Here is a 15,282-nt window from a genome sequence, read left to right on the forward strand (position 1 = left end):
GTGACTCGTTGGTTTATTTGGAATGTCTATACTTTTACATTATGCTACGGTTATAGGTGGATAAACAAGACAAAAAGGAAGTCAAGGTGATAGGTTCGAAACTGCTTGGCATATAGAAGTGAAGTGAGAGCTAAATATTAAGGGGCCTCTGTTGCCAAGGGGGTTGGCAGGTCGCTGTGAGTTCAAGTTCAGCTCATGTAGGCTTCCTCTCTGCCCGTACATCGGAAGGTCTGGCAGCAACCTGTGGATGGTCATGGGTTTCCCCCTGGCTGTGCCCATTTTTTTTCCACCATGATCGTCATGGCTGTATAAGTGAAATATTCCTGAGTACGTTGTAAAACACCAATCATATGAATATATTTTTGAGTGCACATTGACTTACATTGGTTTGTAAGACATCCATAGCTCTAGTAATGGTTGGGTATTTTGGATGACCATACTTCATCTCCACACCTTCCAGCAAGTGACCTTTCAGACGACTTTCTATCTGTCAACAGATAAACTTTACCCTTGTATGTGTCGCCGCAAGACAGTTAATACATTGGTACGCGACATATTTTTTCCTGTGAGGTGACGCTAGCGTGAAGCAGAACTGCTGTCAAAAGTGGATTGTAACGCACATCTAAAACACTACAATGTATCAGTTTCTACTGTAATATTGTATTGTTATTAAAGTGATGTCGTCATAATGAGCATGGAAATAAATGTTTATTGTACCAAAAAAAAAAAAAATCAAGAACATAACGTCCTGCTGCCTGGCTTTTGACAGAATCCTACAGCATTTCAATGCCATTGACTTCTATTCCAGATGTGGGACAGACACCAGACAACAGATTCATAGCATCAAGTTACAAAAAAAATGACAATGGATCCAGTGATTGTCAGCTAAACAGTAAGTAGCTCACAATATGAAATGAGAACTTTGTTGCTCATGTCAAAAATATGCCTTGACAAATTAACAAAAAACAAAAGGATAAAGGGTCGTTTCTGACTAGCTGGTGTGAGAAATAGGCATGTCCAGGGCATGCTCACTCTAAGCTATGGCAGATTTTTTCAAGCGTGACCAAAGTTGGAGGATTTATCACAGGAAACTCTGTAAGAAAGCAACTACAAGAAAAATGGAAGGAAAGAAAAACAAGAAGAGGAAATTCAAGTTTTATATACTGGTACATGTCTACCGGTCAATTAGAATTTTTGACTTTCTGATGAAAGCTCACCTCATTTTTGTAAACTGCTGTTAGAATTCCTGCAGCCAATTCTCCTGCCATCACAACCACGAGGAAGAAGATGTACTGTCAAGCAAAAGTTCAAGAATATATATATATAAATAGATATAAAAAAGATAAACAGTCAGTAAATGTCACAGATTCCCTTACCACTTGTTTGTCCTTATTAAATATAATATTTGGGGTGGGCTGCCCATTTTTACTATTGCAGAGTTTAAGGGTTGGGACCAATTCTAACTCCTACAGCTCCCTTTAAATTACCCTGATGAATCAATAACATTGCTATACATACAATAAAATTTAACTAAAACTGCTTGTGAACAAAATGCACATGATCTCTTGAATTTATCACATCCTCTCTGCATCTTGGATGAGCTGTGCACCAACTTTGAGAATAATTTGATCAGTAGATAAAAATGGTTGAGCTCATGATGCAGAATAAAGTGAATGTATGTATATATATTGTAGCACACTGACAGAGGTGGCGCACTCAGGTATTGCATGACTCTTGTTAATAGCAGAATAGAGAAAAGTTACCTACAAATACACTTACCCTAAATGACCATAAAGTTTGTCCATGAGTAACTTGCCCTTTTTTCGGATTCTGAGAGTTCTATCGATTTTATAAAGGTGTTTTGAGGTTTGCTTGGAACATGATATTCTACTAAAAAATTGTAACTCTAATTTCATCACCAAAAATAATATTTTGTGACATTTATTTGCCTCCAAAAATGCACTTTGGTGTACGAAATTTTAAGTCATTTAGAGTGTATTTCAATCAAAATATATACACAGAGTATAAAAGCGCATCAATAAAATTTGACCTCCAATAACTCACTTAACAACTAAAATCCTCAATGAAGATTTATTGCACATGTAGTACAGAACTCACCATTCCCAGCAGTCCCTTATGGCGTCGCAGTGCCCCACAGCAGCCTAAGAAGCCCACCAGGAACACAAACGCTCCAAATCCCACCAGAATATAGGCAGAGTATTTGAAGTATGGGTCTGCCGTGTCAATGTGGATGACATCGAAAAATGTCTGGATATCTTTGTCCACAGAGAGCCATACCCCTACTCCCAGGAGTGCTGCACCAGATAACTACAACACAGCAAAACACATGCACCTACATGTACAATTTATAACCATAAACCTTTTACAGGGCTTTATTTTTGATGAGATTCACCTGATTTTCATTACAAGTCCTGTAATCCAAAACTAGGGGAACCTGCTTGCATTCCATCAAAAAAATTCACTTTCAAGTTCATAGTTATAATGTGGCTGAATATACACTGATTCTGATCATTAAAGTAATGAACATGGAATCCCTAAAACCTGTTTTCTGTAACTGTAATTCTTCAGCCTGTTCGCACATTTGCAAGGAGTTCATTCAACCATATTCTGGGAACATTATTCTCCGTAGACTGACAAAATAATACTTTTTGTGAAGTCCTGAAATTGCTCTATGAAAGCAAACAAAAAAGGTTCAAGTTGCTGTATCCTATGTGAAAAGATTGAGGAATTGGGGAATATGTGTCAAAACCTTGTTGGTACTAGATTCGGATTACCCTAATCCCTCAACCTTTCTGCATAGGAAAGAGCAACTTTCAGTTAAGTTTATGTGCATTTTTAATTTGATTTGGAGAGAAAACTGCATTTGTTGGATTGGCCAGTTTCAAGGCTTTACAAATGTATAATTTTATCACTCTATACAAAATAATGCCTTCAGAATATGCTTGAATACACATGTTGCCAACAACCGAAAAGGTTGTAGAATTCCAGTACATGTAGATTCTCATAGATTCGAACACAAATTCTATCAAACTTTTAACCAAAAGTTTAGCTGCTTTATTCTTGCTGAACTGATTACTGAACTGTTTAATTCCTCAAATATGAATCGCTCATAAAAATTTGTCTTTAATGTATGGATGAAACAGGAAACACTCACTGGCACATTACTGACCTACTGAGATGTACGTGAGAAATGTACAAGAAAGCACGAGATATAGGCTTGCAGGCCAGATTAGTGGAAGACAAGTGGATTTCTGCAAATGCTAGTCAGTGTTAATGGCCTCAGGAGCCTCATCGGTGGCTTTTTGTCACAAAGGACACATAAACATTGAAGGTGAAGGAATCAAGAAATTCCCTGTCGAATGCTGGGTTTGAACTCAAACTTCTTACAGCGGCGATTACTACTGAGCAACAACAAAATCATGATCATCATCATCATGTGCCATCAGTAACCTGACAGTCTCAAGAATACCATATTTATACTCTTTAATTTGATCAGTTGTGTAATGTTGTGTACAGCCACAATCAAGTTTTTCTCACTTTACATACATCAATCAAGTTTATGCGGAGAAAACATGTAGGTGACACTAATCAGGTTTATGGGTGGATGAACCAAGTGCCCGGAGAAAACATGTAGGTGAAAACAATCAGGTTTATGGGTGGAAGAACCAAGTGCCCGAAGTAAACATGTAGGTGACACCAATCAGGTTTATCAGTAGATGAACCAAGTGCTCGAGGTAAACATGTAGGTGACACCAATCAGGTTTATGGGTGGATGAACCAAGTGCTCGGGGTAAACATGTAGGTGAAAACAATCAGGTTTATGGGTGGATGAACCAAGCGCTTGGGGTAAACATGTAGGTGACACCAATCAGGTTTATGGGTGGATGAACCAAGCGCTCGGGGTAAACATGTAGGTGACACCAATCAGGTTTATGGGTGGATGAACCGAGTACCCGGAGTAAACATGTAGGTGAAAACAATCAGGTTTATGGGTGGATGAACCAAGTGCCCGGAGTAAACATGTAGGTGACACCAATCAGGTTTATCAGTAGATGAACCAAGTGCTCGAGGTAAACATGTAGGTGAAAACAATCAGGTTTATGGGTGGATGAACCAAGTGCTCGAAGTAAACATGTAGGTGACACCAATCAGGTTTATCAGTGGATGAACCAAGTGCTCGAGGTAAACATATAGGTGAAAACAATCAGGTTTATGGGTGGATAAACCAAGTGCCCGGAGTAAACATGTAGGTGAAAACAATCAGGTTTATGGGTGGATGAACCAAGTGCTCGGGGTAAACATGTAGGTGACACCAATCAGGTTTATGGGTGGATGAACCAAGTGCTCGGGGTAAACATGTAGGTGAAAACAATCAGGTTTATGGATGGATGAACCAAGTGCCCGGAGTAAACATGTAGGTGACACCAATCAGGTTTATCGGTGGATGAACCAAGTGCTCGGGGTAAACATGTAGGTGACACCAATCAGGTTTATGGGTGGATGAACCAAGTGCTCGGGGTAAACATGTAGGTGACACCAATCAGGTTTATGGGTGGATGAACCAAGTGCCCGGAGTAAACATGTAGGTGACACCAATTTTATTCAGTGTTTTGTCGGCGAGTTGACGCGAAGAAGATCAATAAATAAAATTAACATGAAGTTAGAAAATCAACCTTTTGTTCTCCTGAAACTTAATATTCGTTTCCTGCTTTCTAATACTCTATGATCACGTAAATATGTCTTTAACAACTGTTGTGACAGTCTACATTTCCCACAAATTAGATGATTTATCAGTGGGTTATTTTTTTTATAACCTCCTCCATCAATGAATATAAATTCATTCTGCCAGATAAAAAAATATTTAATTGGTGTGGCCTAAATCCAATGCAGTGAAAGCTGGTTTCGATCCTACTACCTCAATGGCCAGCACTGATGATGTTTCTCAAGTCACTTCCTCTCTACTGATAATAAAAATTGCAGTATATAACAGTGTAAAAATACCACATGCACAAATCATGAAAGATCTGTTAGCAAGGGTACTTACACAATATGTACAAGTATACATGTATAGTGAATTAGGCTGAAATAAATCTAGCATCAAGCTGAAGAGCAGAAAAGAAAAGACGGCCAATAATCTGCCAATGGTTTTCATCAGAGTGAAAACTCTTGGCAAGGAACTTTGATATCACATGTATCATGACTGGTCCGTCTGGCCGTATCAGCTAAGAGCCTCATTAATGTAACATTAGTGTATTCACTGTATCTCATGTGTAGCCTACAAATGTACAAAAGATTCTTGTCTATTGTCCTCAGAGCTTTTGATCTAGTCTCATGTACCTTGTCTTTCTACTTTCTGCTGGCATTATAGACTTCAAATGAACAGTATTTGCAAGCATGTATATAAAATAAACAGCTAAAAGCCCACAACATCCTTGTGATAATGATGTATGGGAAATCAATACTGATTAAATCAGCTGTACGGGGAGAAAATCTCATGTCTTTGTGGCGCCCCATTAGGTTATTAATCACGTTAATTCAGATAAAGTCAAGTTAGCAGCCAGGTGATCTGCCATCAGTCCACCTGGCCAGGCTTTGATGTTCAGGGACGTCAGACTGGGGAGAAACATCTCCCTCTAATCATTGGCAGTCTGAGATCAGGCTCACCTTTTCCCATCCCATTTACATACACGACCATGTACTACTGGAATCTTTACTTCTCGCTTCAAGCATTTTACTTTAGATACAAAATCTTGATGCAGTCAGGGTAATTTCTTCACAAAACAATCATACACTGGCGTATCAAACAAAATGTACAGGTTGCCTGGTGCTGGCATGAACACTCGACCCATCTGCCCACTTTTATAGGCAATAGATCTCATACTGTTTAACAGATTCTGCACTATTACATTTGGGTTCAATACTTTCAAACACTTACAGCTTTTAGAGATCAGGTGCTGTTTGGAGGAGTTCTAGACTGTTCATGTACATGTAAACATGTCTCATATTGCTTTAGGCAAACTGCACTGTTTCTTATGCACATCTGGGTAAACATAAACTGTATGTAAACATGTCCTGCCATTAAAATATGATGATATGATTGTTTCCACTGGCCATTCTGGCTTGTGTTAACTTGGCATCTATATCAGATTTGTGTGCCCTTTAAACTGAGATAAAAGACAAAAAAGCTATGTACCTCTGCATGAGGAGAGTACACTTACACTGAAAAGCTATGATTATTCTCCAGTATGATCTCTTTAAAAAGTGTAAAAAATAAATCAAAGTATTTCTACCCATAGTTTTCAGTTATCAATCTGATGAGCTTTACATGTACATTGTTTTTTTAGCTTTCTTTACTTAAAATGAAGTTAAAAAAAAACCTTACTCACAAAATTACAATCATAATCATAAACAGGAGGAGAAAATGGTACATGTCTTTTCAATCTGCACATGCCTATTGTACATGTATTATGTGTGGTTTACTGCTCTCACAAAATCATTTTATTAAACATGCTTTTGCAATATATTTTAAACAGTTTTTGACTGTGTAATTCAAGGGAACAACTCCAAATAGACAGGACAGCTAGGCCCATGATCTATTAACAAGCAAACTGCTTGGCAGTTTTAATAACCCACTGAGTTACCAGTGGTCTTAATGATTTTTCCACTGCTGGAGGTGAAGTTTATGCTGAAGCTAGTAATTATCATTAGGTGCCACGCCCTAATTCATATACACTACACATGTACCATAATTATAAAACTCGCAAGATCAAGCTACAGTATAATGAGATCAGTGTACAAATGTAGTCGTTCAATACTGAGTGGACAGTTGTATCCAATATGCACAGTGCTGGTGCTATTATACTATAAATTTGAAGAGAAAAATAAACAAAATAACAAAATTATCCTTTACAAGAAATTTACTTATCAATGCCTTGTATTAAAACTTACTTTTATTTTCTATGAGTTGCTGGTACATGTGCTGTGTAAAAAGAGATGCCCAGGTAAATAGCCAATACCATCAAATCCATGTATGGAAACTCAGAGAATTTATATCCTACACCACTAATTATGCAAAACATACCCATGGATAAGGCTGAGTTTTCAACTTGATTTGAACGGACACAAAATGCATCTGCACACAGAACTTCATCAAAATTGGACAATGTTGGGAGCAGTTATTACATGGAAATCAAGAAGCAATTAAATGAAGGAACTTGTTAAATATACAAAACACATGCAAGGGTTTAGCTGTTTTTATTTTTCGCTGAACTTTCTAGACCTAAATAGCATCAGCAGTTATTCAATCAATAATACAGCCTTGGTGCTATTATTACCACACAGATAAAATACATTCTAGCAAAAGATCCTGTTGCCATTGGTTACTTCGCATAACACACTTTCTTACAGATTTTGTTTCAACACTTCCATGACTTCAGATAGCAAATATCCAAACATTTTCTTTGTATACTCAAGCCAAAAATCTGTCCTCCAAACACCCGTACCTGTATGCGATATTAGCAGTATCGTTACAGCAAAATTTTAAGTTGCCCACAAATAAGTAAACATAAAATAGATGTGATGAGCACAAGTTTGTTGAAATTCATGGATGTTGTATTATTTGAGGGAATGACATTATTAAATACAGCAATACATGTATTTAACGAGAGAATGTGCTCACCTCCAAATCTCGTACCTGAACCATGTCCTATCTGTTTCTAGCTTACCTGCTTGAAATCCTTTTCCTGTTGATGTTTTGCTACTCTGCAGCAAACCTGAGTTAGCACCTGCATGTTTTTAGATATATGTATATCAACCAACTCTCTTAATGGCGTTCTCCCCCATGTTTTTCTTGTTTTGGCATGAATCATTCCAATGAATGGAACGGTAACTATTTTATAAGTCTGTCCAAATCTCGTACATAAATGCACACCATTGAATATAACAATAAGTGACAATCAAGGTTTCATTTATCTAAAATGTAAATAGCAGTCACCATAAAGTAGTAAAGAGGAAAACATCTGTAATTGACATTTGTGGTGGATTTCACTATATTTCAAGACTATACATGTAGATGCAAATTGTCCTGTAATATTTCACTGCTAATTGAAGATCAGTCAAAATACAAGTAAGTTTGTTGTCCAATGGGCTAATGACCATCAGAAATCACTGGTCACTGTGCCATGCTGGTGTGCTAGCCACCTCGGTCACGGAAGGCCCCTAACATGCATACAGATTAACGGAGATTTAATTTGTATTTCTCCTTGTGTTAGGGGGAAATGTAGATAAAAATGGCATTTAATTGCAGCTTAGCTGTTCCATGTATGCATGCAGTTGTGTACAGTGCCTTTAAATTGGTTCATTTCGGGGTGGAATATGAAAAAGTATTGTACTTACCCAAAAGATGAAATTGAACACAACAAGAAAGCTCCTAGCACCCTCTGTACAGGCCATTGTGTGTGTGGTTACTCAGTAGTGGATTCAAACTTGAGCAAATGTCAAGCTGTATAGTAAAAAAAAAAAGAAAAAAAGAGAAGTTATTTACATGTAGACAGAAATCACGATTGATACAACTCCACCACTTGATAAGCCACTATTTCAGACAGTCTGAACAGAGCTGATAATCATTAGAGACTTGGGCTTGGCCTGTCTGCTGAGCTTGACTGTCGGCTGCAGTGTGGCCAGGATAGTACTCGCTCTGCACCAGTAACATACATGTGCCAATGGAACCTGTGGGTAGCTCATCTCATGAGCTCAGCCAGCCACAATGTAGCACCAGCCGCCGGTGTGAATAGATAATTGAGCAGAGCCCTATTGTAGATAATAATGGGAAACAGGACTGTCCATATACGAATACACTTGTGATTACAGATCTACATGTATACATAACCAGTGACTGTGCGACAGAAGAGTGGTTATTAGCAAAAACTTAGGCTTAACAGCCAAGGCACAAATGCAATCTTCACCTAATATGCCAGGTGCTATGTCAGACCAGGGAAAAGGCTGACTTATGAAAACGTGACAACAGTGCTAAAGTTCATCAGAGAACATCTGCACTCATTGAATATCGCGAGCTGATCATTGCTGATATCCCATCATCCCACAGCATGCACTATCCATATAACAGGACACCTTTGATGACCAAAGTTACATCATTAGCGGGCTTTCAATCTTCAGGTGTGCAGTAACACTGACAACTCTTCACACTCCCGAAGTAAAACCCAGCTAGGCTGCTATGAAACATAGTCCTGGTATAATCAAGTTCAAATAATTTGTAATCACACTCCTGATCCCTCATAAGGAGTTTGATCAACCCCATTTTCAGGGATACAAAGGCCTGATGTAATCATACTTCAGCACTACTAATAGCGTAACAGTATGCTACAGTAGTGTAACTCCGCAAAAGCAAAATCTCATAATGACGCAATATTTCAAAATAAAAATATGCTGAAGCATCGAGTCAAAAAAATAGTACCAAAATATAACATGGGCTTGTCATTTTGCTCCCGAAATTCAACAGTTCCTCTACACATTTCACCTTTTCTCTTGCTATAAAAAGTGGCTTATCTGCAATATAAGACTGGGGGACAAGCTACACAGAAGTTCCAAATGACAGTAGCACGCATTGTTTACCTCTGTGATGCTACAGTGCGTGTGTATCATAATTCTTCTACAACTTCAGACAGGATTTGAAGCTTTACCACAGGTGCGCATCCCTATGTGAGTTGGAGGCGTGAAATGGGGGAATGAGTAATCCTTTTCAGGGCTAACTCAACATCATAGCCACGCCTCCACACGCGGGGAAGTTGACACGTGACTACGACGGAAATGTGCACAGCTGGAGTTTCAATAATGACAATCAAATACTTCACGTACGCTAACTTGCGGCCCTCTACAGTGGAAACACTCGATAAATGATCAATGTTAAGCAATTTTCAACGGACAGCTGAAGTCTGTATATGTGTGAACATGCCACAAAAACCAATCAAAAATTTTATTTTGTCGGAATCGCACTGGAATAAAACATTTCCCTCTTGTCTAAAATCTGTTGATTGCCTGATAATAGGTATCACTTGTTTTGGCTCAGAAAAACAGAAACAAAAGGATCATAGTTTGAAAGATTCCTATTCAGTATTTCATATACTAGTATGTTTTCTGACCACACATACACCAATAACTGTGATGTAACAAAGGAAAGAACAAATGAGTTTATAGCTTTAGGCCGTCTTGTTACAGACGAGAATGACTTTTATGAGATTACCATTATACACCTTTATACACAACACCCATCTAATTTAATTTCTGAATTACACGTACTTGTACATATGCCAGTTACATGTTAATAGTTCTGCATGTTAGGAAAATAGGAAGCATGTCCACTCCCCAGAGAAAGGTGTAGGGACTACTTTTGGCCCTGTCAGATCTGCGTTTAGAGTGGTCTCCATATAATCAACAGCATACTCAGTTATAACAAATTCAGAGCAATAACAACATCACCATGTACAGTGAAGGACCTAAAATTTTGCCCCCAAATATGCATCTTAAACAAATGTCAAAATATTACTTTTGGTGATGAAACTTATATTTGTCCAATAGGAGTGTCGTTATTCCACCTTCAACACAAACCTCACAACACCTTTCTGCAATCTACAGAAATCTCAATACCAAGCAAAATGTGCCACTTGGTCATCTTTGGTGATTTCACCTTATGGATTCCACAGTCACTTCACAGAAGAAAACAGAGACCCAGAGGGTGGGTACAGGCTAACATGCAGATAATGCTTCCATTAACATCTGAACACTGGAATATCCACTACACGACATAACTTATTGAGAAATGCTTGTACAAAAAAAGCTTAAACATAATAGTTCTCGACACTATGGTAACTACCGTTACCTGTGGTTTTAAAAGAAACTGTAGGCAGTGTGTTGTCATGGTAACCAGCTCTGACTATATTTGAATGAAACACGTTCTAGTTAGTATACCTGTGCATCGGTCATGATGACATCTTGTAAAGCATTTAATGAGCAGTTCCTGTTGCTATGGTGTTTGTAATGGAAACAATAATGTTATGTGCATGTACAATGCAAACCAGAAACAAGTAAGGGCTGGAAGTTGCTGTCCCAAATCTAAAGATTAGCTCCTCTATATGTTTTATATCTATACAGGTTTTTAACTTAAAACTATAGCCAAACCAACACTGTGCACTTAGTTGTACTGACATTAGATTTTACCAAAACTGAAACAAATTTAGGTACATACATATTTAAAATACTGGTACTTTTAGAGTTTGTGGTACGTGTATTTTTTATTTGAGTATTTAAACTTAAATAGACAATAAGACATATAAACTGTGTGAAGGCAGTCCTACTTGAAAAATGGACATGGGGTGTTAAAATACAATCTTATAACTCTATGTCCGGGTGCATAGTAGCCTTCATGCATTTCAGACTGTTTGAGGCTTCTAAGAAAACCCATTTATATGAAAGCAAACACATGTGTCTACTTAAAGCTATATACATTTCAACTTACAAGGAATGGAATGTATAAATACAATATCAATATACATGTATACACGTATGAATGCATCTGAATAATTTACCCACATGATAAATGATTATATATACATGGCTTATGCTCTGAATTTCCATACTCTGTCACCAAAATTATTCTAATCTGAATCTGATCATACTCTATATCCCGTAAACAGACACATGTATGTACTTGCATTCAGCATTCAGAGTTCAATCCAAATCACATAAATTCAAAAATTCAACACAGAGAGTACTCAAAGAATATTTAGGAAACAAGAGGTGATCTGAATAATTTAAACTCTTATGGCCAGCAAATTACTGTTTTCATATCAATCAAAGTTCGTGGTCTACAAGCGGCACTTTTCCTATAGTCGTACTGAGTGATTCTACAAGTTACATTGCCGGCTGAACTCAGTGGGTGGCTCAAACCTACAGTAACTGTTCATTTGGCCATCTGTGACCCATGCTGTGTGTGTGGCATGACACTCAATGAGAAGTTCTGTCATATTCAATAAATAAAGTAGGGAAAGGATTAAAAGGGTGTCATTAGCAAAGGCTCCCTGATAACAAAGACAAGATGCCATTTCCTAAGTCTTGTTAAATATTACTTTGTATTGTTAGATGTTATATATAAACAGTGCTCTCTGCTAGAAAAAGGAAGATAGGACTGGAGAGCTGACCAGTAATGAGCCCTAACTCCTGGTCACTCTCGATGTTACATGTATAATAAATGATCTGTTATATATACTCAAGGCATGGAGTGTTTCTCTTGCTCCGTTGAGGTAACATTGCATAATGGGCAATGACTGGACAGCCCAAGGATTGACCATCCCTGTCAGAATAAGATGTATGTGGCAGTACACCTAGAGTCAATTTTTACATTAATACCTATTAAATTTTGCTGTGTCCAGCATAAATAACATTAGTTTATCTAAATTATGGAGGTTTGATCTTGTTAAGGTTATATGGTTCATAAATAAATTCGTCTGAGCAGGTTGACCCTCTTAAATGCACAATTAGGTTAAAGATTACCAGGCGATAAGAATTAAACGTGATACTTCTCCTTTAAGTAAAAACCTTTCCTGACATTTCCTGACATGCTGAATAAAAATATATCCTGTCTGTGTGTTTGTAGCTCCATTAGGCTATGTGATTTAATTTATGATGGAAAATCTGACAAAGGTTTGTTATTAAAGTGGCCACTAGCTTTTAAGTCAAACCCTAAATTCCTCAACAACTGTCAAAAATAGCACAGAAATCAGAAAGTCACTGAGTTATAAATCATTTGACATTTATATTATATTTTACTTGCTACACGTAGATTCCTACTGGCTTGTACACATGTATGTAAAAGTGATTCTCCTCTTATATGGCTAGTGTATATCTATAATTATTTTTGTGCATGTGGCTGAAAATATGCAGGCTTATATGTGCAATGCAGTGGAAATAATTAAGACCTTGATAAAGGCATGCTTAGTAAGGTCCCTTTTGGGTTAGCATTGTGGAATGCACTGGTTTTATGCTTTTATCTCATAACACAATGGCCTGTGAACATGCTAGCTGAAGACCTGTACACGTATTTCATGATGTAAATCACCAGAAGGCAAAGATGACTTACCCTAATTCCTCAGCCTTTTTGCACATGAAAGAGCAACCTTCACTATAATTTATGATTTAATGAGTCTACACAGAATAATACCCTCAGAATATGCTTGAATAAACACCTTGCAAACATGCAAAGAAAGAATTACAGTATGTACATATATAAAGTTTGTGCACATGAATATGTGTGTGTATGTTATACTTCAACTATTCATTTCAGTCATCTTCATGTACAGATTGCACATTACCATGGACAAGTATATACATACACCCACCTTTAGCCTACATTACACATGCATTTAAATACTTATCTTGTAATAAGTCACATCTTAAAATGAAGACCTAAGCTGTCTTTACATGAAGAATCAAGTTACTGTTATACTGTATACAGCACATGTAGTTAGCCAACCAGTCAGCATGTTGACTGTAATACTCCCCAGCACACAGCAAGGCAGATACTAGAGTTGCATCGAAGGAATTTACATGTGAAGGAACCATGCAGGGGAGAAGCACCACAGTTAACTGATAGTTTTTGTTGACTTAAACACCTAAGGAATACAAGATTCATGCAATCTAGTTGAGAGAAATATTGTCACTCTCACACTTTCATGACAGAAAGTGAGAAAAACATTTAAAAAAAACAAAAAAACACAGAAGATCTCGTCTCTCAACACATACTTTATGATATATCTGATATGACACATACCAGCATGTGTTGAGAAACCAGATAGAAGTAGATGAGAGTTCCTGTGGTCGGTATACATGTAAAACTTGTGTACTTCTTTCAAAGAGCCATCTCGGTGCACACACATTTCAGGGTAAAATTTCTAGCATCTGTCATGTGCACATAGTAAGTACAAACGGTTATCACATAAAGATATGTCAAGCTTCTTGGGCAATTCAAAGGCCATGTTGTACAATTCAGCGTAAAAAACAAAATGTTCGGTCATTTCCGTACAAATTCCTGGTGTGACGTCACATTACCCCACTTGATGCTACTATGACTTCACAAAATTCCAGTTCATGTCTCCTGCTCAGAAGACTACATCATCCATGGATGAGTTCAAGTGTGATTGAAGATGCCGCAGATTACGTCACTCCAGGAAAAATGACATCGCTCCAGGAAAATGACGTCACTAGAGGAATTTGTACGCAAATGGTCGAAAATTTTGTTACTGTAAGCACTCTATATTATTAGAATTATTTGAAGATCTGAGAAAATTCATGCATGATATACGAATGAATGCGTGCTGTGCTGGACTGGATACCTTTCTTCTTCCATTCATCAACAGAAGAATCTTGGCTGAAATGGCTCTTTAAAATGTAACATGCATCTTTATACAAGTTGCTGTCTAATACATTACTGGAAGAGTGAGTGGCAATGTTATGCCAAGGTTAGTTTCAGCATGTATCACTAAGTGTCAGGGACACGCTCCTCCGCCGTGGCCGCCATGTTGAGCAGTTACATGTAGGACTATGCACATGTCCTGCTTCATAGTGGAGTAGTAGGAAGATGAAGCGTGTGCCGTGGAAGCCTTCATGGCCATAATAAATCTATTCTAAAGCGAGTAACGGCATATAGTGACAGGGCGGTGGGTGTGGAAAGAAGGTCTTTATACGTTCGTGTCTTTTATTAGCATGAAACTTCTTCGATAACAAAGACAATCGGCCTGGACATTCGTTGAGTATGAAATTAATACTGTTAACATCGAGACTCCAGTGACGCCAGGCCAATATAAGAAAAGGAGTTGGAGTCTTTCGGGGCTATTCTGTAACATGCATTTTTACACTAATGTGAGAGTGAGTGGCAATGTTATGCAAAGGCTAGTTTCTGTATGTACCACCGAAAGTCAGGGTATGCCGTACTGCCATGACTTGTTCTGTTACTGCAAGCCCTGACATTCTCTTTAACAGGAACACCTTGCACATTTTAACTTCACGTGCGTAGAGCTAAGTACCTACTTCACTGCTGTAGGCTACATCATGTCATTACAGTACCTGGCTTCGGGTCCCATTGGCCAAAGACTTTTAGAATAATAAGCAGCTGTACAATGCCAGTCGTTCTTATGAACTAGCTGTACTTGAAGGAAACTATACTCACGAGTTAATTACTTGCAGTAAAAGAAG

General features: G+C 37.8%; 1 protein-coding gene across 1 annotated transcript in view; it reads right to left on the reverse strand.

Moving 5' to 3' along the window:
- Positions 1 to 15,282, reverse strand: part of LOC135467720 (tetraspanin-11-like) — a 25,716-nt gene extending 10,434 nt beyond the window's left edge. The window contains exons 1-5 of the mRNA XM_064745541.1: positions 15,257 to 15,282; positions 8,416 to 8,521; positions 2,119 to 2,328; positions 1,218 to 1,292; positions 383 to 487 (exon numbers count right to left, since the gene is read on the reverse strand). Of these exons, the coding sequence (XP_064601611.1) occupies positions 383 to 487; positions 1,218 to 1,292; positions 2,119 to 2,328; positions 8,416 to 8,472 (447 nt within the window). The 5' untranslated portion in view covers positions 8,473 to 8,521; positions 15,257 to 15,282. The remainder of the gene's footprint in view (positions 1 to 382; positions 488 to 1,217; positions 1,293 to 2,118; positions 2,329 to 8,415; positions 8,522 to 15,256) is intronic.

This window comes from Liolophura sinensis, chromosome 6 (genome assembly GCF_032854445.1).
Source record: "Liolophura sinensis isolate JHLJ2023 chromosome 6, CUHK_Ljap_v2, whole genome shotgun sequence".
In the NCBI taxonomy this organism is placed as follows: domain Eukaryota; kingdom Metazoa; phylum Mollusca; class Polyplacophora; order Chitonida; family Chitonidae; genus Liolophura; species Liolophura sinensis.